The sequence below is a fragment of the Clupea harengus genome, chromosome 18 (assembly GCF_900700415.2).
Source record: "Clupea harengus chromosome 18, Ch_v2.0.2, whole genome shotgun sequence".
Lineage (NCBI taxonomy): Eukaryota > Metazoa > Chordata > Actinopteri > Clupeiformes > Clupeidae > Clupea > Clupea harengus.
In genome coordinates this window covers 382,929-409,416 of record NC_045169.1, presented here as the reverse complement: position 1 = coordinate 409,416, position 26,488 = coordinate 382,929, and the positions used below count along the sequence as shown (strand labels likewise).

Sequence of the window (26,488 nt, the reverse complement as noted above, 5' to 3'; positions counted from 1 at the left end):
ATGAAAAACGCCCCAGACCTCTCTCATAGACTCTCATGTTAAATCATTTATTTTCACAAAACAGGGCTCTCAATGCAATCTCTATGGCTTCCAGGAGGGCTCGCCCCACTGTGCCTTCGTCATACGTAACTGTGTATAAGAACGTCATACGACTTTGATCAATTCACATTCTGTCAAGATGGCTAACGTTCAGTGCAACAACTCCATTCGCTCTTTGAAAGAAACTCCTTTTAGTTGGCGTACTAATGAAAATAAATGGACAACAAAACAATTAGGACATATTAGGGAAATCCTAATGTTAATCCTAATGTATTAATTAATGTTAATGTCTATGTTTAATCTGAAGTAATAAAAATGACAAATAATAAGGATTTAGAGAGCAATACACTTCCTTTGTAACTGGGCCACTAAGCTAAAATAGCATCGAGTTCTTAGGTTAGGAAACATTGAAGTTTGTGCTACAGTATTTCAAAGATTATGCCTGGTGATTTACAAACCAAAAGATCCAGCGTTTTAAGGAAACCTACTTGATGTAGCATTCCATTTTCTTTTCTAGAACCTTCTCACAGCATTTTTCACAAATCCACTTTTTATCTCAGTTTATCAGATGCAGCCTTACACATCATGTCAACAAATTCAAAATAAAAATGACCAACAGTTCAGACAATACGGTGTTGGTGAATATCTGTATCACTTCAACTTCAGCTGTTATCTGCTTGGGTCCATCAGTATGAAAGTTACTAATTAAATAGATAGACAATTTGCTTACTATGTTTATTCCACATAGAGTACGGTATTTGTATTCCATGCAACAAGTGAACACATACCGATTTGTTTTATGTTGTTTTTACATTTCAGCCTTTTCAAGATTGCTGTCAGTTCAAATTAGTATCAGATTTGGTCCCATCTAAACAAAAAATACAGTCTGAATATAGCCATATTCACTTTTTTCATTTGAAGCTCACACAAAGTCGGAATGATTATGAATTGTTTCCAAACAACCAAATTAAGCGTAATTACAGTGTAAAATAAATAATAAACAAAAACGATTTGCTTAGGAGAAAGTTGTGTTTAATTGAAGTCATATAAAAATCATATACAGTATGTCACATTTACTAAACATTAACTTAATAATCAATTTAATAATCCAATAACACATTAATTATTTAATAATCCAACAGAAAGTATTTCTTAATGAATTATAAAGCAAATCAAATTTGATTGACTATCAATCAATTTCATAATAAAAAAAATAATCTTTTGTGGGTACAAATTGCTGTTTGAGGTAGGGCTACAGAAGACTGACTTTCACATCAAAATGGCTTTTCTTTGGCCTCAACACATAATCACAAACCCTCTGAAAGGAATAGGATCATATAGGCAAATAGTTACCTTCTGAAGAAAGTTAATATACACAAACATGATGCAAAATGTAAAACAGACATCATAAACTCAAAAAAGTGTCATTAATTGGTTTCTTATTTTGACACTTCATAAATAAAAGTATGTAATGTGAGGTTTATTAAGATGTGCAAATAAAAAATTAAATACAAATATTCCTTAAGTGGCTATCCAGAATTGCATTACAAACCTATACAAATCAAGATTATACTGAAAGACAATAGCAGCATCAGCTGCCATAGTTATGATGAAAACTGCAGTAGGGAATCCTTACAAAAATAACTTTTTGTAATATTTGCTCTAACTGTCATTATGATTAGGACCTGACAGTAGTACATGAAACAGATCATCTGAGAAAGAATCAGGCTCCTCTGGCTCCACCTAGTGTTCATAATGCCATTTGCAAACTTCCACCACAACCAAATCAAAACAAGCAATCCCAATCAGGAGGAGTGTCTGTCTGGAGGAGTAGTGTGCACACATGCTCTCCCTGGGTCAAGCTCAATTTCTTCAGTGAGCATCTGAATTGTTTGATGTTTGATTTGATTTTCAACAAACTTAAGATGGTAAAAGGGTTTCAGTCACAGTCTGTAGCTGGAGGGCTGGAGGGCACCAGAGATGGAGGGGGAGGGACATGGAAGTTTTACTCGTTCAAAGTGCATTACTGTAACCTGATTTTTTTTACAGATTGTCTGTGTCATTGATTGACTGACAGATTGACTACTGTTAGGACATAATGACAGTTTTGGTTTTTAAAGGGAAACTTTTGGAATTTTTTAACCTGGGTCCTATTTTCCCATCTTTTTGGGTCCAAATTTTTACTAGGGACAAAAACAGTCGAAATCAGTCCAGTATTTAGTTAGAATGGCGGCCGTTTGAACTGATACAGTCATTATACAGGAACAGAAGTTGAAACTGAACTACTTAAACTACAGAAAGGTTCTTTACAGTTCTTGAGGTAAACAGACAAAGGTGTATCTCTGTACGGATCCTTTCCATGTTGTCAAACACTTATAATAACATTATGAGCATGTCAGTGGGGAAAACACGCACTATGCTTGCCCCATGGGATTACATTGTGTAGCAGTTCTGTGGTTGCCGGTAATAGCATTCGAACTCAATACTGGACAGATTTCGATCGTTAAGTGTCCTTAGTTAAAATTTAGACCCAAAGAGATCGAAAAATAGGGCCTCGGTTGAAACATCCTAAAGTTTCCCTTTAATCCAATCCAAACATCACATGATATGGGCAGTAATGAATGTGTAAAAGCATCTCCAGAAGGTTCTGTCACATGTTACGGGAATTAAAATATATTCCATGGCATTATATCCAGTGTTTTGACATATTTTTTTGAATTTTTTTTTTTGCCCAAGGATGTAGTGCACATATATTTGGCATTGTAGAAATGTTTGTGGGTCTGTGGGTACAGATAAAAGTGAGTCTGTTGTTCTCTTTTATGTAAATTTCTTGATAAAACGAAGTTTCAGATAGGCAATAACCAGGAATATTATAGTCATTACTGTGAGGGCAACATGATTCTGCCAAAGTCCCCAAGTTGAAAAATCAAGGCCTTGATTTTTGAGAAAATCCTCCCCAGTACACCTGTCACATAAAAAAGATCAAGCAGTTAATTCATTAGAAAACATAAAACTTCATCAACAACAAACTAAATAATAGGTAATATTGAATACTTGTCTTAACATGAGTTATCATGAGTGGTTCGTGGATTATTTCAGATTTGTAGCAATTTGTCAATCAAAGCTGACAGGAGCTAGGAGCAGTCAGAAACAGAAATGACAAACTCACAATTTCTATCCAGCAAAAGTTTCATATTACCGTAAAAAAAACACTTTATTATACTTTATATACTAAATGATATAAAATGAATCCAAAACAATCTTCTGTTCCACTCTGCCACATGTGAGAAGAGCAGCAGTGTTGAAGTGTTTGCTGCCACCTCTCTACATCAGTTTCTAGTCTTGTTTCTGTTCTTTATATTTTCAGTTTGTCCCAAGTGTTGTTTGTTTATGTTCTTTATATTTTCAGTTTGTCCCAAGTGTTGTTTGTTTATGTTCTTTATATTTTCAGTTTGTCCCAAGTGTTGTTTGCTCCAGTGTGCTAGAGAGGGTCCAGCTGATTGGCTGTGCATTCCAACCATCCTGGGACATCACTTCCCCCTTCAGGGTTAGTGTAGCCATGTGATGTTGGGATGTGATGATGCAATGTCAAATCAATGACCCTACCATTGGCAACAGGTTGTGTGCTCTCTTTCATATATCTTTCATATCATTCCGGAAGTTGTCTGTTCACTTTTCGTAACGGAATCTTCTATTCTATTTATATTCTAAGTGGTAGCCACGAAACAGCAACAAAATCACTTAAAAGAGATATTTTGGACGAATGTCTTTTATCGTTTTGGCAAGTAGCCATATAATAATGTGGGCGGGATAATATACGTATAGTCCGCCGGTCAGTATCAGAAAAGAAATCCTGACAGGACAGACAGGACCCTGACGCACAGCGTATAATATATATTAACCCTTACATACTGTATGAAACAGTTAAGACAGTTATAAAAGGTTCAAGACAAATGGGTCTACACTCAGTTTCTTAGGAATCTCTATGTCCCTTCAGTCATTTCAATGAAAAAAAGTATGCTTAAGAATATTTTTAAGTGAAGTAACCTTTAACATTTGCCCTTTTCAGGTTCTTTCTCTCAACAATTGAGCATAGGTATTGAGCTCAACTACTCACATGCTAATTGAGGTTTTAAAATGAACTTTTTCACCTAAATGTTTACATTTAGAATGTCATTAGCTACCTAATGCAAAATTAAGAGGTAATTCAGGATTTTTTTAAGGTATTTTAAGGACTTTCAGACAGACTTTCAGTTTCCTGTTAATGCGTCCAGAATGTTCCATTATATAAATGGTGAATAATAACTAAGTGATGTGATGTATGTAAATGAAATAGTAGTGTACATAAATGTAAACACAATTAAGGTAACACTCACGCAAATCCTGGTGGCAAGGTGATATTGAGTGCTGGGTCACAAAATTTCAATCCTGTAAACTCATTAATTTGAAGAGCCTAATGGAAAACAAAAGCAAAATACAAAAATGACAGATCATGTTTACATATGAATATGTGTTCTCACATTATAGAAGCTCATATATGCCCATTACAATGGTACATTATATACATTACATGCAGTATGCAATCACTACATACGGTATAAAGTCTAAATTGCTGTTATTCACTAAAGTAATTAATGAATGAAGCACTCTTACACTCAGGGCATAGCGAGGAATGCTAAGATACTGGAGCCAGGCCAGCCACTCCACAATACTGGGTAGGTTAACCAGCAGTCCTGAGAAGATCTACTCACAAAGGCAGCAACACAGGACAACACAGGACAACATACATCCAGAAAAATCATGAGTACAGAAAAAAGTACAGAAATTAATATAATCTATCAGGCGTTTGTATTTCATTTGTTTCATGACATTTCAGGTTGAATTTATTATAACACCAGAAGTATTCATAATCTTCGTTGAGGTCTTGACAGTTCACCCTCTATAATATTTGGAAGATCAGACCCTATCTCAGACCCTATCTCAGACCCTATCAGACCCTATCAGACCCTATCAGACCCTATCTATCTCAGACCCTATCAGACCCTATCAGACCCTATCAGACCCTATCTATCTCAGACCCTACCAGACCCTATCAGACCCTATCTATCTCAGACCCTATCAGACCCTATCAGACCCTATCTCCTATCTCAGACCCTATCAGACCCTATCTATCTCAGACCCTATCCCAGACCCTATCAGACCCTATCCCAGACCCTATCAGACCCTATCAGACCCTATCTCCTATCAGACCCTATCAGACCCTATCAGACCCTATCTCCTATCAGACCCTATCAGACCCTATCCCCTATCACAGACCCTATCAGACCCTATCAGACCCTATCTCCTATCTCAGACCCTATCTTGCACAAGGAATTGTGTAGGCCCTGGTTATTTCTCCACTAGACCATTGCAATACTATTCAAGCCTGCCTGCGTGTTTGGTGAAACTCTGAACTTCTGATTACATCTAGTCTTGTGAGAAGTTCTGACGTAGCTTTGTGTTCTGATTACATCTAATCGTATGAGAAGTTCTGATGTAGCTTTGTGTTACGATTACATCTAATCTTGTGAGAAGTTCTGACGTAGCTTTGTGTTCTGATTACATCTAATATTTGTGTTGTGATTACATCTAATCTTACCATACATGGGCTGGTAATCGTGCTTACCGCTTCCAAGATGTTTGGAACCCTGATGGAGTTTGTCTACTGTTGTGAAGGCGTCCATTTAGATTTCTCTAGAGGCTATGCCCATTGAAGTCTAGCTTTTTACGGCACTGCAGATACTCTATGCCCTGCCTTGATCAGATGTACACATGTTCATGTATGTGTGTGTTTGATGTACCATCATGAAGACGAAGCTGATGGTCATGAAGATGTTGGCAATAGCAACAACAGTCTGGTCCGCAGAGATAGCCATTGTCATTGCAGTCGCTGTGTATGCCACCAATGCAACCGTCAGCATGAACACGAAGAAGGCTTCAGGAGTGCCTTTGAAGCCTAGGATAGAAGCACAACACAAACACACAGTGAGACACGAGTACACTACACTACTCACAGTGAGACACACACACACACACGAGTACACTACACTACACTACACACACACACACACACACACGAGTACACTACACTACACACACACACACACACACGAGTACACTACTCACAGTGAGACACGAGTACACTACTCACAGTGAGACACGAGTACACTACACTACACACACACACACACACACACACGAGTACACACACACACACACACACACAGTGAGACACGAGTACACTACACTACACACACACACACACACACACACACACACACGAGTACACACACACACACACACACACACGAGTACACTACACTACTCACAGTGAGGTCACATGGAGTATCACTAGACCCTTGCATGACACTTTGCCATGGATACACACTGGACGTGGGTGGGTTTGTTACCTATCATGAAGTAGGCCACAAGGCTGAATGTGATGGCTGGAAATGTGCGCAGTGTGATGATGTCAGACAAGATCTTGCTGAAGAAGTAGACGGACACACGGTAGTAGCCGCTGATGTACTCGTGTCTGCAAAGACATCAAGACATGACATCACACAAATGAAATTCCACACACACACACACACACACACACGAGTGTCTGCAAAGACATCAAGACATGACATCACACAAATGAAATTCCAACATACACATCTATTTCTTTAGAGCTATTTCATGATGCATTAAATTCAAATAATCAGGCAATTATCTCCACCCGGCCGACCTCAAGCAGATGGGTTCCCCCTTATGTGCCGTGGTTCTGCTTAAGGTTCCTTCCTGACTAACAGGGAGTTTTTTCTTGCCCGTGTTGCCATTGTGCTTGCACTAACGGGGTTTCAGGCTCTGGGCTCTGTAAAGCGCCTAGAAACAATTGTATTGTTATGGCGCTAAATAAATAAAATTGAATTTAATTGAAAAAATGTTTAAAGCAAAGGATTTTTTTGCTGCCGTCTCTGTCTGAACATGAAGGGAAGCAGCTGAAATGTTGTGGTAGCAGTTGTCCATACCATTAGCACGTCATTGTAGAAATGGACATTTGAATCATATTTATCTTAACATTCTATTCACAAAACATGGTTACACTAGTCACATGAGCAGATATCCAATTTATATGAAATGTATTTCCCAATACAGTATGAATGTGGCACAAATCAAATATCCAACTCATACAAATATGCAATCAGTGCCACTCGTGAGCAGTAATATACAACTGGGTCACATCTGGTATAAACATATATGCAACATACTATTGCATACATTTAGTCATTTAGCAGACGCTTTTATCCAAAGCGACTTACATATGTGCGACTTACAATGTATACATTTTACACTGATGGCACACTGCACATCAGGAGCAATTAGGGGTTCAGTGTCTTGCTCAAGGACGCTTCGACAGGGAATCGAACTAGCAACCTTCTGATTACTAAACGACTTCTCTACCACTGTACCACTGTCGCCCCATTTATAAACAAAGGAAAGGCTGGTCTGCGAATCCCCTTGAAAAAGTAAGGTATATCTTACGACCGATGTTAAGAAGGCTCTGGGAATCCCCTTGAAAAAGTAAGGTATATCTTACGACTGATGTTAAGAAGGCTCTGGGAATCCCCCTGAAAAAGTAAGTTATATCTTACGACTGATGTTAAGAAGGCTCTGGGAATCCCCCTGAAAAAGTAAGGTATATCTTACGACTGATGTTAAGAAGGCTCTGGGAAGCATGACCCAGGGCTGTGGCAGTTGGGTGAACCAGCTACTTTGTCTGGGGCTAATACAGATAGCAAGAGCCCTCCTCCGCTTGCAACTCAAAACAGTAGGAGCTAATCTGAGCTAACATGGGGTTTGTGTCACACAACTCAAAACAGTAGGAGCTAATCTGAGCTAACATGGGGTTTGTGTCACACAACTCAACACAGTAGGAGCTAATCTGAGCTAACATGGGGTTTGTGTCGGCTTGGCAGAACCCAGTGAGGTCATTTAGAAGTCTGGTGGCTTCTTTTCAACGCTAGTGACAGCCAGATCAAAAGCCACCGTTCCCCTGACTCACGTGTAGCCACCTAAATAAGGGCGGTGACAGGGTCCTGTGTCTCATAACTACCCGTGAGTCATGTGGTGAGGACAGGGGTACTTTTTCTTTTTGTGTTCAACTTTTTTATTGACACCATTTATGCTATTAAGACATGTAAGACAAAAGTATGCCAGAACACAAATTTCATTTATCAGGACAGGTGTACTTTTAACAATAAGTCACAGATTGTGAGATCACTAAAGATCCACCTGTCAGTTTCTATAACCTTGTGACCTAACCTATTCTAAAAATCTACACTTAACCAATGATCTTGTGAACACAAAGCAGTGATATTCATTTCCAGACTTACATGAAGAGTTTACGCTCTGTGATGAAGAGTTCAGCGGAGGACAGTGCGGAGAAACACTGATTGATTGTAATGAAGAAAAGAGCCCCCATTCTGAAACATCACATGCGTAGAGAAGCAATATGTTAGAGGAGGATAATAATAATAATAATAATAATAAAACTTTATTTATATAGCACCTTTCATGCAAAAGAATGCAGCTCAAAGTGCTCAAAGGATCTCAGATATCCAGTAGCCAATTACAAAATGAACTGTTCAGAGATTTAAAAAAAATAAAAGGATGAACGAGACATGAAAAGACAGAAAAACACTCACCTGTTCTGAATTCCACTTTGATCCTCTTTAACACCGAAGAAAATAGCTCCCACAATTAATGCCAAGAATACAGTTACTCCGATCTGAGATGAAAGCAAAAAAAACTTTGTCAAAGCACTCCAAATCCAAACCAAAACCAGATTTCTAAAGGCCAGTTCACACTTCAACCACACAAGACATGATTTTTTATAAATGATCCTTCTTTCTCCAAGCCAGAAGGCATTGCTACTCACTATACAATGGACTAGAGTTTGGTTCCTTTCTAAGAACTGGAATAGCAAAAGTCTCTCATTGAGTTGAGTAAATCCCAATGTGTGACACTTTGCATCCTCCTTCCAGCCTAAATATTGCACAATACAGTAAAACAGTATGCATAAAGAGTGTCACATACAATAAAACAGTATGCACAAAGAGTGTCACATACAATAAAACAGTATGCACAAACAGTGTCACATACAGTAAAACAGTATGCACAAACAGTATCACATACAGTAAAACAGTATGCACAAACAGTATCACCTATTGGCCCTTCAAAGTGAACTATGACCTTCCCATACGCTCACAAAAAGAAAATAGGTGGAGAGAATGTGCCAATTCCAAGTGAGTACTAACATAAGAGCGCCCCTATCCTATGTGTAAACAAGAGATCAGTAAACAAGTGTAAACAAGAGATCAGTAAACAAGTGTAAACAAGAGATCAGTAAACAAGTGTAAACAAGAGATCAGTATCCTATGTGTAAACAAGAGATCAGTAAACAAGTGTAAACAAGAGATCAGTAAACAAGTGTAAACAAGAGATCAGTAAACAAGTGTAAACAAGAGATCAGTATCCTATGTGTAAACAAGAGATCAGTAAACAAGTGTAAACAAGAGATCAGTATCCTATGTGTAAACAAGAGATCAGTAAACAAGTGTAAACAAGAGATCAGTAAACAAGTGTAAACAAGAGATCAGTATCCTATGTGTAAACAAGAGATCAGTAAACAAGTGTAAACAAGAGATCAGTAAACAAGTGTAAACAAGAGATCAGTAAACAAGTGTAAACAAGAAATCAGTATCCTATGTGTAAACAAGAGATCAGTAAACAAGTGTAAACAAGAGATCAGTATCCTATGTGTAAACAAGAGATCAGTAAACAAGTGTAAACAAGAGATCAGTATCCTATGTGTAAACAAGAGATCAGTAAACAAGTGTAAACAAGAGATCAGTAAACAAGTGTAAACAAGAGATCAGTAAACAAGTGTAAACAAGAGATAGAGGTTTTTTAACATGGAGCCCTATTTGTGTTTGTTTTACTAGGGACACTAAATGATCAAAATAGGTCTCTAAAGTGGTATCCATGGTTACAGCCAACTCTTTACTCACATACTTCTACAGTCATTTTCTATAGAAACAGAAACTTAAATCACAGAAACTGTAGAATCAGCCCTGTTCTACACTTTCTTTACGGTTATTGAGATGTTGAGTTATTGACACACAGGTCAATCTCTAGAGCAGGGGTTTTCAACTGGTTTTGTCCCATGGACCACCATTCTGACCAGAAAGTAATCCGCGGCCCACTGATGTGCCAGTGATTGCCAAAACATTTTACAGTCCCGTACCCTTCTTTTTCATGTTTGTAACCGCCGCCACGCCCCCTCCCCCCGCACACATATTCTGCCTATAATACTTGTCAGTGTAATTTCTTCGCTGAATATGGGTCTACATCAGTATTTTGGGCAATGCGACTTGGCTATTCAGACATAAATATGTCGACGGGCCCAGGTATATTTATAAAAATAAAAAAAGTCAATGGTGAACTGATCAACATAGGCTCATGTCGCGGACCCCCTGCAATGCCGTCGCGGACCACCAGGGGGCCACGGACCCCTGGTTGAAAACCCCTGCTCTAGAGGAATCCTTTCCACATTATCAGACACTTACAATAATATTGTGAGCCTGTCAGGGGCAAAGAACAAGCAGTTTACTTTGACACAGATGCTTGCCCCATATGATAACATTGTATAGCCATTTTGCAGTTGCCGGTTATAGCGTTCAAACTCAATACTGGACTGATTAGTAAAAGTTGGACCTAAAAAGATAGTTAAAAAAACCTTTAAGTTAACTGTGTGGTTGTTGTGAAAACACTTGTGATCTCCAATCAGTACAGCTAACTATAGTTAGCTTCTGCTTCTGGTATTGGCGATGGATTAGCTAAGTGACTCGCTGTTAGCAGAGGGATAGCAGCAACAAACATATCTTATAGTTATTATGTGTGAGTTATAATGGGACTAAAGTCTAATCGGAGATTACTTACACATGCATTACACTGAACAGAATCGAATGTGGGGTCTCTCAAGCAGTTAGTTAACTATCATGCGTGTTCATTTTGATGATCTTCCAAAACCACATTCAATCTCTCATAGGGATTCTTTTTTTAAATCGATACTTCCAAAAATACTAATCCGTTACTCTTGTTTTAACAGAAGAGTGATTGGAGACACCTACCTATTTTAATGATATCACTGAGACTATTCCCCTTCTCAACCACTTGGGTCCTATAATGATCAACATGTGTCTCCTCTCTGTATTTTCTCATTTCTGACCAACCAATTCTTTCTGGAGAAAGCCTTCAAAAATAGACCCACCTCTTCGAAACTCATATTTTATTCTTATCTATTTGTGATATGCCCCATTTTAAAATAATGTAAATGCGTTATTGTATTTTTTTGGGAAAACGCTTTAGTTAAAGGCATCTGCTCAATACATAAACATAATCATACACATAAAATAACTTACCTGAGCGAAGGATGTCTGAGGGTTGAGCATGAGGTTCTTGAAGGTTCTGCGGAGAACCCATTTGAACTGGTGGCAGAAGGGGGTGTTGTAAGTGACGGTGCGTTTGGAGGAGTGTCCAGTGGCTTTGCCCTGATTGATGCTCTGCAGCTCCTGTTGTGTCCGACGGAAGTCTGCGCTCTTCTTGTATTCCTCCACCAGGTGGTGCTCTACTGACTGCAGCGATGAGTTTTGTCCATCTGGAGTTATCTCTGAGACACAAAACACCCATATATAGAGGACACATATTAATAAACTACGCACTCACAATATTGCTATATTCATATATTGCCTCAACTGGCCACTGGCGGTTCCTGTATAATTTCCCACTGGCCGGTGCCTGTATACGTTCCCACTGGCGGTGCCTGTACACTTTCCCACTGGCCGGTGCCTGTATAATTTCCCACTGGCGGGGGGGACATGTCTCCCCCAGATTCATAGTGACCCCGATCCGTCCCCACCACTCTCCCTACGTAAGGCGACAATCATCAGTTAATAACTCTGCACAGCTGATTAGGCGATGTTAGCGTCCCCCCCAGTTCAAAAATCCCATCTGCAACGTTGAGCACGCCTACCTGGTTTAATATGAAACTATACAAATGCTGATTCTGCTGCTGCTGCCCTTCATCACCCGTGTCCACATTATAATCACAGTGAGCCGAGGGGATAGGCAGGCATAGCCAGGCTACATTTTAGCTACATTAATCTATACACTCACAACCAAATTACTGTTTTTTATTGTATGTTTCATTAATTATTGAGTTTTTTTGGGCAATGTTGCTCTGGGAAAAAATGGAAACACACACACACACACACACATACTTTGTCATATCATTTTAGACATACAGTTAACAAAAATGCATGGTTGTGGTTAAGTGACTTACAAAACTGTCCTTTAAGAAAGTTTATCTCTGGTAATGAGTAGTCCAAACCGAACTTTAAATTATTGCCGCCATTAATGAATTTATAATAAGAATAAGAATCATAAATAAACCTGTCCCATCATACAATTTAATCTAAAAAAGTGTTGGAGGTTGAATATTGGTCCAACAAGCCATGGAACAGATTTGCATAACTGAGAAAAGCAAGCACCCATTACTGTGCCTTTGACAGTATGTGTATCTGGAGCAAAGTGTATCTGGAGCAAAAACACATTGAGCATCAGTCACCCATTCTGTGTTGTCCGTGTAGACAGTGTGCTTTACGTTACGGTGTGCTTTACTATACATTTATGTTAGAATATTTAGTGAGGTGGTACACTTTAACTATGGTTAAATATACAGAACAGAACATACATACAACATACATACAACATACATACATACAACATACAACATACATACAACATACAGACAACATACAGACAACATACAACATACATACAACATACATACAACATACAACATACATACAACATACAACATACATACAACATACATACAACATACATACATACAACAGAGATACAACAGACATACATACAACATACAACATACAACATACATACAACATACATATATACAACAGACATACAACATACAACATACATACAACATACAGACAACATACAACATACAACATACAGACAACATACAACATACATACAACACACAACATACATACAACATACATACAACATACATACAACATACATACAACATACATACATACAACAGACATACAACATACATACAACATACAACATACATACATACATACATACAACATACATACATACAACATACATACAACATACATACATACAACATACATACAACATACATACAACATACATACAACATACATACATACATACAACATACAGACAACATACATACATACAACATACATACATACAACATACATACATACAACATACAGACAACATACATACAACATACATACATACAACATACATACAACATACAGACAACATACATACATACAACATACATACAACATACATACATACAACATACAACATACATACAACATATATACAAAATACAGACACCCATACTGGGCGTTATGGACACACCTCACCTGGGGCTTTTGCAGTGCTCTGATTGGTGGCATCTCCATTGATGACGTCAAGGAAAAAATCTGCAGGATTATTGTGTGGCTCACATTCATAACCTGCAGAAAACACAATCACATTCATAACCTGCGGTAAACACAATCACATTCATAACCTGCGGTAAACACAATCATAACCTGCATGTAAACATGTAAACACAATCACATTCATAACCTGCAGAAAACACAATCACATTCCTTCCCTGCAGACAATCACATTCATAACCTGCAGAAAACACAATCACATTCATTCCCTGCAGACAATCACATTCATAAACTGCAGAAAACATGTAAACACAATCACATTCATAACCTGCAGACAATCACATTCATAACCTGCATGTAAACATGTAAACACAATCACATTCATAAATCGTAACTGCATGTAAACATGTAAACACAATCACATTCATAACCTGCATGTAAACATGTAAACACAATCACATTCATAAATCGTAACTGCATGTAAACATGTAAACACAATCACATTCATAACCTGCATGTAAACATGTAAACACAATCACATTCATAAATCGTAACTGCATGTAAACATGTAAACACAATCACATTCATAACCTGTAGAAAACACAATCACATTCATAACCTGCCGAAAACACAATCACATTCATAAATCATAACCTGCAGTCAGGCACCCCAGACATACCCCTCTCCAAACCTATGATGGATTGAAGTAAAAGTCCTCTGGTGGCTTGTGAACCACAGCCACTAACTAGCCATTTCAATATGGGATCAATTTAGTGACAAAAAGATTTATAAATACCCCGTGATTAGCAAACAAACAGAATGTGATTTAGAACAGCACAGCACAGCACAGCATACTACAAAAACAGAACACGCCTCTGAAATAAAAATGCAACTCACTAACAAATAAGGGACAGGTTCCACAAATGTAAACAAAGAATAGAAATAAATGATCGGTTTTACAAGTGGAACACATTTTGATATGATGTTTTTCACATGTCATTTGTGGATCAGGTGATTATTCACACTGTTTCTCCGCCTCCACAATATGCAAATGTGAACGCTTTTGTGAGTGGCCAATGGAGAGGCACCAAAACAGCAGGTGGCGCTACAGGGGCATCTGCCTTCCATTCACCTCATCAAAACAGCAGGTGGCGCTACAGGAGCATCTGCCTTCCATTCACCTCATCAAAACAGCAGGTGGCGCTACAGGGGCATCTGCCTTCCAGTCACCTCATCAAATGGCTGGTGACTAGATGATTTGTTGTATTTTTATAGTCAGAAACTATTTCGGTTGTTTTATTTTCTTTACATCTTTCTTATCAGGTATAATTACAGATAGCTCTTCCACATTAAGTTAAGGTATATTGCACAGATAGTTACAAACTACAGACATGTAACTGACTACTTCGCTAGAATGTTGTTAGAGTGAACCCTGGAGGTCCTGTTCTCTAAGTGTACCCAGCACCATCTGCACTTGGGTTGTGTCACCATGACACCTTACACCCTTAAGCTTGAACTTCATGTGGCGTGCCGTAGTTTTACTTTGGAAGGGCTGAGTTTTGGGTGACCTTCACTAAAGGTAAACAGGATGTTGAGTGTGTTATCACACAATGTAGCTATTTCAGCTTTGAGATTGTGCCCCTAGTTTAGGGACAAATCGCCAGTGTGTCAACTTGTCGAACTGTTTCAAACCTCACGTCATGTTCTTCTTCATCTTTTCACCAAATCAGTATGTCAACTTCGATACCGGCTGGAGGAAACGAGAGCACACTAAGTGGGCAGTGGCAGGTCGAAGTTGATTAATGAAAAGTTTGGATAAAGCTGACCAATAGCATTGTCGAGCAATCCCTTTAAACTGGATGCGTCAGACGAGATTACAAAGTAAGATGTTAATATCGCTGTGGATTCTGGACAGTTTTACAAGGAATAACTTGTAGTATTTCTTCTGTTGTTCCAAACAAATACATTTGTTGAAAGATATAACTATTTGAAAATGCCCTAACACATCCCCTCGAACTGACTCTTATATTGTTAAACAGGGTAGCCTATGTGATTTTAAGCCTGTAAAATGATAGTCCAATGGTATTTTTATTAAGATCGATATATATCACCGTACATTCTGGAGACTTTATTTCAGACTAGTAAATGTAAAATGTAAAATGTAAAATGTCCAAACATGCCTAACATGTGGTAGGCTACATATTCAATTTAATAACTAAATAAATGTAATGGAACACGAGATGTGATCAAAAGGTTCCGGGACCGCCTATAAAAAGCAAAAACGGTACCTCTCAATGAAAGTCGCGCTGACGAGAAAAAACACCATCTATCGACACTGCTGGAAAGTAAAATGCGCCAAAGTAGAGCACAGTGGAATGTACGTGCCAATGATCTGTATCACCAGTTCTCATGTGGATTAACATAAGAGTAGGTCATGTCATGTGTGAGTGAAACTAGGCTACCGGCTATAGGACATAAACTGGTCACCTGTGGGGTCTGAGGGGATAAGAGAAAACATTTGCAAAAAACTATTTGAACTGACATTTGGGTGACTACCTTGAAGAAAATGTTGGCCAAATTTAAATCAGGTAACATTTTAGCATTTTATAGGCACAGCCACAGAACTTTTGGATCGCACCTCGTATGTTTATTTTGATGAATTTGAACACCTGGACCAACCTGAAGGCAATTTGAAAGCCAGTCACACAGAGTTGGCAGTAAGATTGCAAGCTTACACATCATGTAGCACTGCAATACATGTTCAGTTCGCCACTAATGTGTAATATGGTTTAATTTATACAAACTCCAAAGCAACTTTAGAAAGAATTTTTGAATTTGAACAATAACAAAATGAATGCAAAGTGGTAATACTAACTGAGTATTATTATTATTATTATTATTATTATTGTTTTCTCATAGAATTGGGTAAAAATGCCAATGAGTAACTAAATAAGAAAAAAAGTGAAAGTGCAAAACATTTAAATTCTGACCTGCGTTCATGGTTCATAGGATATAGACAGTTAACCTATTAGGTATGCTAAAACAAAGGTGTCTTGTTGTATGATTATTAGATCAATAAAATGATCACTGAAATAGGGCTTTGAATTTCCATAATTTGAATAATGACTTATGCATGCAAAACTAATTAATTATGATTTATGGGTGGATCAGCCATTTAAAATCCTTCAGCCGTAATAGCCATACTACTATTAGTAATATCTCGACCTTACATGTGAATCTATGTAACGCCACCTTGGTGAATAAAAGTATTGATTTCTGTCAAAAAAAAACATGGTTATACGGTGTTTGTTTTCTTGAATGCGAGTATGATTGTTTACCAATGTCGCTGAAGTACTGCAGTGCATTGCTGGCGTTGCCATGGTAAACCTGGCGACCCCCTACCAACAGAGTGAGGTGGTCAAATTTGCTGAAGATGGAGAAACGGGGCTGGTGGATGGACAGAATGATGGTTCTACCACTACAGGCCATCCTGATGGGTCGGAGAGAGGTGAAGATGGGGTTAGATCCAAGATTGGCCTCAGGGCAAGTGATGACAGTGTACAGTACCAGTCAAAAGTTTGGACACACCTTTCATTTTTTTGAGTAGTGTTTTCTTTACTTTTATTATTTTCTACATTGTAGATTTATACTGAAGACATTTAAACTACAAAAGAACACATATGGAATGATGTACTAAACAAAAAAAAGTTGTATCTACCATGTAGAAAATAAAAAATCAAAAGAAAAATCTTCTCAAAAAATGAGAAGGTGTGTCCAAACTTTTGACTGGTACTGTATGTCCTTTGACAGTGATGATCTATGTCTGTGTAGTATTTAAATAGCTGTATAGTATATGGGTCTCTGTTCATACCCAGGGTGTGTGTCGCACCTGTTTGTAGGTCAGATGTGTAAGCATGTATGTGAGTGTCTTTGTATATATAATTACGTATATGTGCAGTACATCCTTGGGAGTGTCTTTGTAATATGATGTTTTTTAAAGTTCTGTATGTAGTACTGTACAAGACTCACTGTGTAGTTAGTTCCTACATTGTGTCAGTGTTTGGTTTGTTTGTCTGCATTTTGTGAGAGAAGGGTGTGTCCAAGGGAGTTTTTTTTGCATATACCTTTTAAGTAATGCCAGTACTGAATTTGCAGTGCTTGCATCGAGGCCTGTGGTGGGTTCGTCCAGGAAGAGAACACTCGGGTCAATTAGGAGCTCCATGCCGATATTGGTGCGCTTCCGTTCACCACCCGAGATCCCTCGAATCAGCTGAGTTCCCACCTGAACACAAAGAGCACATAACAGGGTCTCATCTCATGTTGTGGTTGTGTGTGTCAACACTCTTTCAGGGTCTCATCTCATGTTGTTGATGTTGTTGTTGTGTGTGTCAACACTATTTCAGGGTCTCATCTCTATGTTGTTGTTGTTGTTGTTGTGTCAACACTATTTCAGGGTCTCATCTCTATGTTGTTGTTGTTGTGTCAACACTATTTTAGGGTCTCATCTCTATGTTGTTGTTGTGTGTGTCAACACTATTTCAGGGTCTCATCTCTATGTTGTTGTTGTTGTTGTTGTGTGTGTCAACACTATTTTAGGGTCTCATCTCATGTTGTTGTTGTGTGTGTCAACACTATTTCAGGGTCTCATTTCTATGTTGTTGTTGTTGTTGTGTGTGTCAACACTATTTCAGGGTCTCATCTGTATGTTGTTGTTGTTGTTGTGTGTGTCAACACTATTTCAGGGTCTCATCTCATGTTGTTGTTGTGTGTGTCAACACTATTTCAGGGTCTCATCTCTATGTTGTTGTTGTTGTTGTTGTGTCAACACTATTTCTTTGTGAACTCATTAAGTCAAACAGCTGGCAAAGGGGTTCAGTCCCATGAAGCAGATCGATATAAACAAATAACAGTTAAGGTCTTACCCGTGAGTCGGCCACCTTTTCTAAGCCTAGTTCCCCGATGAGTCTCTCCACCCGCTCTTTTTTCTCCTGCCCGGTGATACTTGTAGGTAACCGAAGCTCCGCAGAGAAACGGAAGTTCTCTCGTACTGTCAGTGTTCCCATGACAACATCATCCTCAAGGCACAAAACACACGTGAAACATCAACACACGGCCAAGGTCTCTTTGAAATATTGGTATGCATGTGACTGAGTCTATGGAGTATGCCCACACCATACGCCTATATGCAACATTTTGATTTATTATCCAAATATATATTTTTGGGTTGTTAAGATACATTTTTCAATATCTCTTGTTTCTAATACACTCCGAACATATCACATGTTCTAAACTGACTTTGGTGTGCAAAAGACTTTTGAAAGTCCCCTCAGATGATACCAAACAAAGTATAAGGCAGAGGTGTGATCTCTGCCAACATGATATTGATAACACGTAGAGGAAGTTCAAGGAGTTTGGAGGCTTTGGCCCACATCTGTTAAAAGCTGTAAGATGTCACCACTGTGAGACAGTCACTGTCATCGCCATGCTTGTTTTTTAGAAAGAAAAATAATGAATGTTGAGCTTCAGTGACGTGAGAGTCTGAATGAAGGTCTCCTTGCCCAAATCAGATTTGCCTTCAATTCCAGAGCCAGATACAAAAGCGGGCCGAATTAGGATTGACTTTAGCCGTTGACATTTTCATAATAAACAGATCTTAGTCACACTTGCAAGGCCAATTTAAACATGCAGACTGGATCTAACCCAGGAGGAGGAGGAGGAGGATACATCACACACACACACACACACACACACACACACACACACACACACACACACACACACACACACACACACACACACACACACACACACACACACACCACATATCCATTTAAACATGCAGACTGGATCTAACCCAGATGTATACCTGAACCACATATCCATTTAAACATGCAGACTGGATCTAACCCAGATGTATACCTGAACCACATATCCATTTAAACATGCAGACTGAATGTAACGACAGTGGTACAGGAGGTAGAGAAGACGTTTAGTAATCAGAAGGTTGTTAGTTCAATTCCCTGTCGAAGCGTCCTTGAGCAAGACACTGAACCCCTAATTGCTCCTGATGTGCAGTGTGCCATCAGTGTAAATGTAAAAATGTGTATACATCCTTGTAAGTCGCTTTGGATAAAAGCGTCTGCTAAATGTAAATGTAAATGTAACCCAGATGTATACCTGAACCACATATCCAGAGAGGCATTTGAAGTTGGGTGGTTGTGGGGCCCCGTCAATGAGCACCTCCCCCGATAGACCCGCTGGGTCTTTCCTAGCCGCGAGCACATCCAAGAAGCTAAACAACACAGCGGCACCCACAACAATGTTGTGCAAGAACAGACAACAACACAATATTAAGAACTCAGCAAACCAGCATTACACAGCAGACCATACCATTAGTCCACAGAAAACATTACAAAATATTCAAATGATCAGAATCCGGTACGTGAAAGTGTTCGACTTACGAGGACTTTCCACTGCCCGTAGCTCCTAAAATGGCATTGAGGCCAGGCCTCATAATCCCACTGGAGAGGAAGACAAATAGACCTAGTTAAACATGTCTAATATACCTGGATACTAATGTATTGATATACTACATGAAGATATTCAAACAAAGGCACTGTGGTACTGGTTCAGGCAGGTCATGATGGTCCACCTACTGCAGAGCTGATCCCTAAGGACCAACCACACTCACCCTCTCGTCCTTTAAAGCCAGTCCACACTCACCCACTGGCCCTTTAAAGTCAGTCCTGTCATTACAACCACACTCACCCACTGGCCCTTTAAAGCCAGTCCACACTCACCCACTGGCCCTTTAAAGCCAGTCCTCAGTCAACCACACTCACCCACTGGCCCTTTAAAGCCAGTCCTGTCATTACAACCACAGTGAGTCACCCTCTGATCCTTTAAAGCCAGTCCTGTCATTCCAACCACAGTCACCCTCTGATCCTTTAAAGCCAGTCCTGTCATTACAACAATAGTCACTTTCTGGTCCTTTAAAGCCAGTCCTCAGTCACCCACCACCACCACAGTCCCACCTCTTCTCTGATGTTGAAATTGTTGTCCTTTGACAATGTGACGTGATCTTAATATTTAATCGTTTTTCTTTAGATTTGCTTTTGTTTTGGGTTTAATAAACAGTTTCATTCAGGTGAACAAGAACTCTGCGTGACCATATGTTCTCTGTTCTTCCCTCGTTATGTCATGTCCATACATTTTCTTTTTTTCTATTTCTGTTTGCACCGGACGTGCACAGGGGCCAGTTCCCCATCTACCGCGGGGTGGAGGGTGGAGCCATATGACTGGATGTCGTCCGGCTGGGCTGTTTCAACCCCCCGTGGTGGGATCACAGGGGGGCTCTTTGTTTGGTGCATGTTACGTGCGTTGGGACCGCCACTGAGGGTGGGCTGAGAGTGTTTCTGTTTATTGTGGTTCTGTTGTTATTAGTCCGCACACAACGCTTTTGTTGTTTGTTTAGCTTGAGGTTCTTTCCTCTTCCCCTTCTGGGTTTATGATCTTTCATTTTCATTTACTGTTTGAATATTGTTTTGCCTGGGCTTTTGGGTATCATTGGTTAAAACAAAATCGTCATTTTTTCACCCCTACTTGTTTTGTCACTGCTGTGGATCTGTAGCAAGGCGACACAATTACTTTAGTTTTTTGGTGGCAGCGGTTTGGGGAGCCAGTGACCGTGGAGAAGAAAGCCAGCAGTGACCATTTTGTTTCATATACCATCATGTATTGTCATTTTGTCAAATAACATTGCTGCTACATTAGACAGGTTCTCCAGCTATTTCATTTAAAGCATTTAGGATGACATCACTTGACATGCAATCCATTCTCAGATGATTTTCCCCAGACATCATACATGAAGACATGTAAAGAACATTGATGTTTTCTGGAGCCATAACTGTGCCAAAACAAAACACATATTTCACAGCATTACATTTTGACATGATGTGATCTACTGTATCATCAGGTTTGATAAATCTCATTTAGAATATACATTTATATCTCTATCACACACGTACATAAAAACAAACACATTTTCTATCACATACCACAATATTAACACTATGTTGAAAAGCAGTTGGCCACTGCTGCTAATGTAATGTGTACCTTTACACTTAAGTGTAGGGGAAAAGGGAAAAGAGTGTGAGAGTGTATGATCTTCTAAGCCAAGGTTGTCTGTTTCAGTCATTGTTTTTCTTTTGACTTTCATCTTTCTTTCATACAATTGGACATGACCAGCAGGGGATCCATGTGTGTGTGTGTGTGTTTGTGTGTGTGCGTGTGTTTGTGTGTGTGTGTGTGTGTGTGTGTGTTTGTGTGTGTGTGTGTGTGTGTGTGTGTGCGTGTGTGTGTGTGTGTGTGTGTGTGTGTGTGTGTGTGTGTGTGAGTGAGTGAGTGTGTGTGAGTGTGTGTGTGTGTGTGTGTGTGTGGCTTCCTTCCATGCATTGAGAGATTTCTCTTTCATCACAGCTACTGTATATTTTTAAACATGACAATGAAAGGTGCTTTGTTCCATGGAAAGCTAGTCCAATATCTACAGTGAACTCAGATATTGATCTGGGCAGAGCAAATATGGATGGGATGGAGCATTATATTGATTAATGATATGAGATGTGCAGCTCTTCATTTTTCCATCCCACTGTTCATCTTTTTATCTTTTTACTCTTTTACTGGCTATACTAGCCCATTGCACAGACTGTACTATTTATATCACTTTGCACTATCCTCACACACACAAACACAAGTACTCAATCCTTGCACTATCCACACAAGCACATGAACACTATCTCTCTCTGCACTCTTTGCACTACTTTCCTCGTGAACATCAACACTGACACAACCAATTTTTGCACACTGTAATATCTGTATAATATCTGTATACACCCCACTCCCTGTGAACATGTTCTCCCTATGTGTATTGTTTTTCTACTGTGATTCTACTGTGATTTGTGTATGTATGTTTGTGAGTTAAGTTAAGTGTATAAGCTACTGGATGACCTAAATTTCCTTCGGGATTAATAAAGTATCCATCTATCTATCTATCTATCTATCTACGTAAAAGAGACTATTGTGGGAGTCCTTTATCAGGTATGTGCATGGAGATGGTGGCTTTTGTCAATGCTGTCATCTTTTAAACATTGTAATCACACACTTTAAACAAACATGTAACTAATAATAGCCATCCGTCACATCAAATGTACACACAACAATGGTGGATTTCATGTCGCTCTTCTTAACACTCCTAGACTAGAGCCAGATGGGGATGTAGCAGGGCCACATTATTTTACTCCATTCAAATAAATCTCAGTTGTGCTGATTAACTTGCCCCAAGGATGTGGCATTTCTGCATCATTCAGCGCCACCGACATTGCTGTTAATAGCCACCAGTTAGATTAACGTTAGTTAAAGGAGCTTTACAGACCTACTGACAACAAACACAAACACCAGCACAAAAGGCACTGATTCAAGCTAGTTTGCTAACTGATGGATGTTTGGGAATAAATAATATCAATAATATCATGTTATTACATCTTCATGAGATTTCCGACCTGGAGCACAAGACTACACAGCCGATGAGCAGCTCAGGCAGCCTGTGACTACGGGTGTTTTTATCTCTCCTTCACATGACCATGGATCATTAAAATGACTTTTGTAGTAGTAGAAGTTCTACAAACAAGTCAGGGACAAATATGTGAAAACATTTACCCACAAATAACATGAGTAGCAAGTGACAACTGTATACTGATGGCCGAATTGACTTCACTACATTTGGGTGGCAGAAAGAATGAGATTCGAGGTGTAACAGCTATGTTACTGTATTATTACAATCACACAACCCTCATACCCTCCACCCAGCACAACTGCACTTTTTTTAGTGGTTGCACAAACAAATTTCGTTGTGTATCTAATGCACAATGACAAATAAAGTCTATTCTATTACCACCTTGCTGTACATCAGCCCTTTGGTAGCAAATATTGTTCAAACTCAGAGAAAGCATCAGTAAGCAAGTTATACACAGGCACATACACCAATGTGCAACATGCAGGATCAGGCTGTCTGACATAATCCTCTTGGCATGACATGATGAAGGGTAAAGGTTAGGAGTACATAAAGGATGAAAGTTTGTGGCTTACTTAAGGTCAATGAGGATGTTTTTAGTGTTGCTCTTCGTGCAGCAGAGGCCTCTCTTCTCCTGAACACTGTACTGGATGTTGTGGAAGCTGACAGTGGCCCCTTTACGGTTGTGTGGGGGATGAGTCACATTCTCCATGGCCATAGAGACAGACATCTGTGCTGTTCTGTAACATCAAACATCAAGTCAACCAGTGCATCTAGAAATAACACAGATATGAATTACAATATACTCAGATGGTATGACTGTGCTCTGATGAGGAAATACCAGAATCACAAATCAATAAAAAAAAACTGCAGTAAATTACTGAACAGTTTCCATGTGCCGTGAATAGAACTAAACAATATTATCTCCATCATATCTTGACAAAATTATTTTGTATGACTATTTATCACAAATGAAAACGCCAGAAAAAAAACCCCCACTTTGATTAGATAACTTGCCAAAACATTTATTGGTTGGTATTGGCATATGAGCATCTGCAGCACATCTAAAAGAGCTCTCGTGGTTTTGTTAATAATTGAATAGGTGTGTCAAAATAAACTTAAAAACACAGCAGATAAGCAAGAATATATAAGCAGTTTCTTTCTTTTTGTGTTGAACTACTTTAGCTCTTAATTCGTTTCATCTACTGTATCTTTAGCTTTTTCTGTAAAAAGCTACCTTCTTTAAACTATACTAATTGTAAATGACCCAACGTCTGGGAATGTTCTAGAGTTGTTGTTGTGTTTGTTTTGTGTCGGTTGATATTTAATTGTATTATATGGCAACGACAGTAGACTTGAGAGCTGAACAAAACGACATGTTTTCTATTTACAATTACCATTTATTTTCATTTACAAAATGAAAGGAGCTAAAAATGCCATATAATAAACAACTTACTAACCTCGACCGTTTGGTCATGCCGGGAAATATCAAACTTCGGCTCTCACTCTCGGTTAGTAAGTAGTTAGTATTGTTCTTTGTTTTGAGAGACAGTTATTTTTTAAATGAGTTCCTTGTTTGCGCGATACAGAAGATTAGAATGTATCAGAGACGTATGTATATATTAGAATGTATCAGAGATGGTTAACAAAGAGCCACATTTACAATGGGTATTTAGCCTGCATTTTCTGCTCAACATTTAAGCCTTAAACACGTGTTAAACATAGTTTGTATGCAGCGATGATGACTGCAATTTACAAACAATGATCATCACCTATTAAGCTGTGCACGTCTAACCTGGCTAATCGCACGATGATCAGTGTTCACCTGCTGCATGAGCCCTCATTCTAGAGGGCGAGCCACACCTGTACGTTACGACCTCTCAACGCGGATATTGTGTGAGTAACGTTTCAGTTTGAAGGCTAGACTGCTGTTGGGATGTCACCAACACGTCCGAAAAGAAACGTACACATCGTGCGTGTGTAATCGTGCCATTACTCAAGTAAGAAGCATCTTAGAGGTAAATAAACACATTTTGAATAGAATAGAATGGTTTATTTCTCATATCATTTCTCAATGGTATCGAAATAAAATACATCTCCCGGTTTCTACTTGTGTACATTTTATTTCTGTTAAGTTTAGAAGTGCATACAAAAAGAGTATATTTTAATATCACATTTATATGACAAACAAGACACTTCTTGATTATGGTTTGATTCATTTTCAAACTGATTTTCCAGGCAAGTTACACGCCTGATTCAACACAAGAAATGACAAAACATTCCAATGTAAAGGTTATTGAGAAGGTAGGCTATCACTCACAGCAAGACTCTGGGTGATTCAAGCTTGTACCTACGTATATACAGATGAAGTGAGCAATGTATTTAGCTTACCTTCTTTCAAGAGACTGTGTGCACGTATAGTGAGACTACAGTCCTTTGCAAAACTTGCCCAGCTCTACTTTAGCTCTGCTGTTTGAGAGATTTTATGAGGTAATTTAAGTTATACTGCATGTTAGATAAGAACTAGGCAACAGGGCAACCCCATGGTTACTCGTCCTGTGCACATGCCTGCGGTGCTACATGCTCGGAGGGAAACACTCTGATGGTGCAACAACTGGCCTTTACTGTCTAAAAAAAGTAAGTGGGTGGGCTTTTGAAACCATGAGTTTGAGCAGGCAGGTCTCTCTATGGACGTACAATAATGCATTTTCAATTTCTTTGGAAATATGCAAGCTGTAAATCAGGTAGTATACACATTGTAGGACAACAGTCTGAAATTGTAGCATACAGTAATCATCAGAAGATTTTCAAATAGCTGATTTTCATCAGAGCACCACCATCAGCTTATAAAACAGCTTTGAATCACAGCGCAGTCCAGTGCAAGGGGTGTGTGCGCTTCTGTCCTGCTTGTGCAATCTCACCTTGTGGCATGTAAAACAGCTAATAAACTAAATCGTTTTTCCACACTTTTTACCAAAAGAAAAAAAGGTTCATACAACTTTAAGGTCAACACTCACTGTGACAGAGTTGGCTAGTGTACCACAGATCAATGGCCTAGGAACACATTCTGACATCACCGTGGCAACTTCACATGCAGTACTGTGAGAGTTCTAGAATATTATCACTGTTACCTGGTATTTCAACTTATTATTACATTTTCAGAATGTTTCAAATATATCTTGTCTGTTTATCTTCCAGTGCTGTGTTGTAATGCGACCATTACACATGCCACTGTAGTTGTTCTCTGGTCTTCCATAAAAAAAACATAGCAAGAGTT

General features: G+C 38.9%; 1 protein-coding gene across 2 annotated transcripts; it reads right to left on the bottom strand.

Annotated features, from left to right (window-relative positions):
• Window positions 1-1,054: 1,054 nt before the first annotated feature.
• LOC105908620 (broad substrate specificity ATP-binding cassette transporter ABCG2-like) lies at window positions 1,055-26,488 on the bottom strand. Of its 2 annotated transcripts, none has more exons than XM_042710427.1 (16): window positions 26,229-26,488; window positions 23,787-23,951; window positions 20,105-20,164; window positions 19,821-19,935; window positions 18,566-18,718; window positions 17,768-17,925; window positions 16,982-17,133; window positions 13,626-13,718; window positions 11,547-11,794; window positions 8,769-8,851; window positions 8,457-8,546; window positions 6,489-6,613; window positions 5,880-6,034; window positions 4,693-4,782; window positions 4,416-4,492; window positions 1,055-3,004 (listed from the first exon to the last, which is right to left on the bottom strand). In XM_042710427.1, the coding sequence occupies exons 2-16, from the start codon at window positions 23,939-23,941 to the stop codon at window positions 2,857-2,859; spliced, it is 1,902 nt and encodes a 633-aa protein (XP_042566361.1). In that variant the 5' UTR covers window positions 23,942-23,951; window positions 26,229-26,488; the 3' UTR covers window positions 1,055-2,856. The 2 variants fall into 2 exon arrangements, with proteins under 2 accessions (XP_042566361.1, XP_031440943.1); XM_031585083.2 differs by lacking the exon at window positions 26,229-26,488 and adding an exon at window positions 25,603-25,811.

Excerpts from the sequence above, each read along its gene's own strand:
- LOC105908620 (XM_042710427.1), bottom strand. The coding sequence starts at position 23,941 with ATGTCTGTCTCTATGGCCATGGAGAATGTGACTCATCCCCCACACAAC. Across the intron at positions 18,719-19,820 it reads TCTCTGGATATGTGGTTCAG|GATGATGTTGTCATGGGAAC; the intron begins GTATACATCTGG and ends TTGTGCCTTGAG. Across the intron at positions 13,719-16,981 it reads GCAGTACTTCAGCGACATTG|GTTATGAATGTGAGCCACAC; the intron begins GTAAACAATCAT and ends TGTTTTCTGCAG.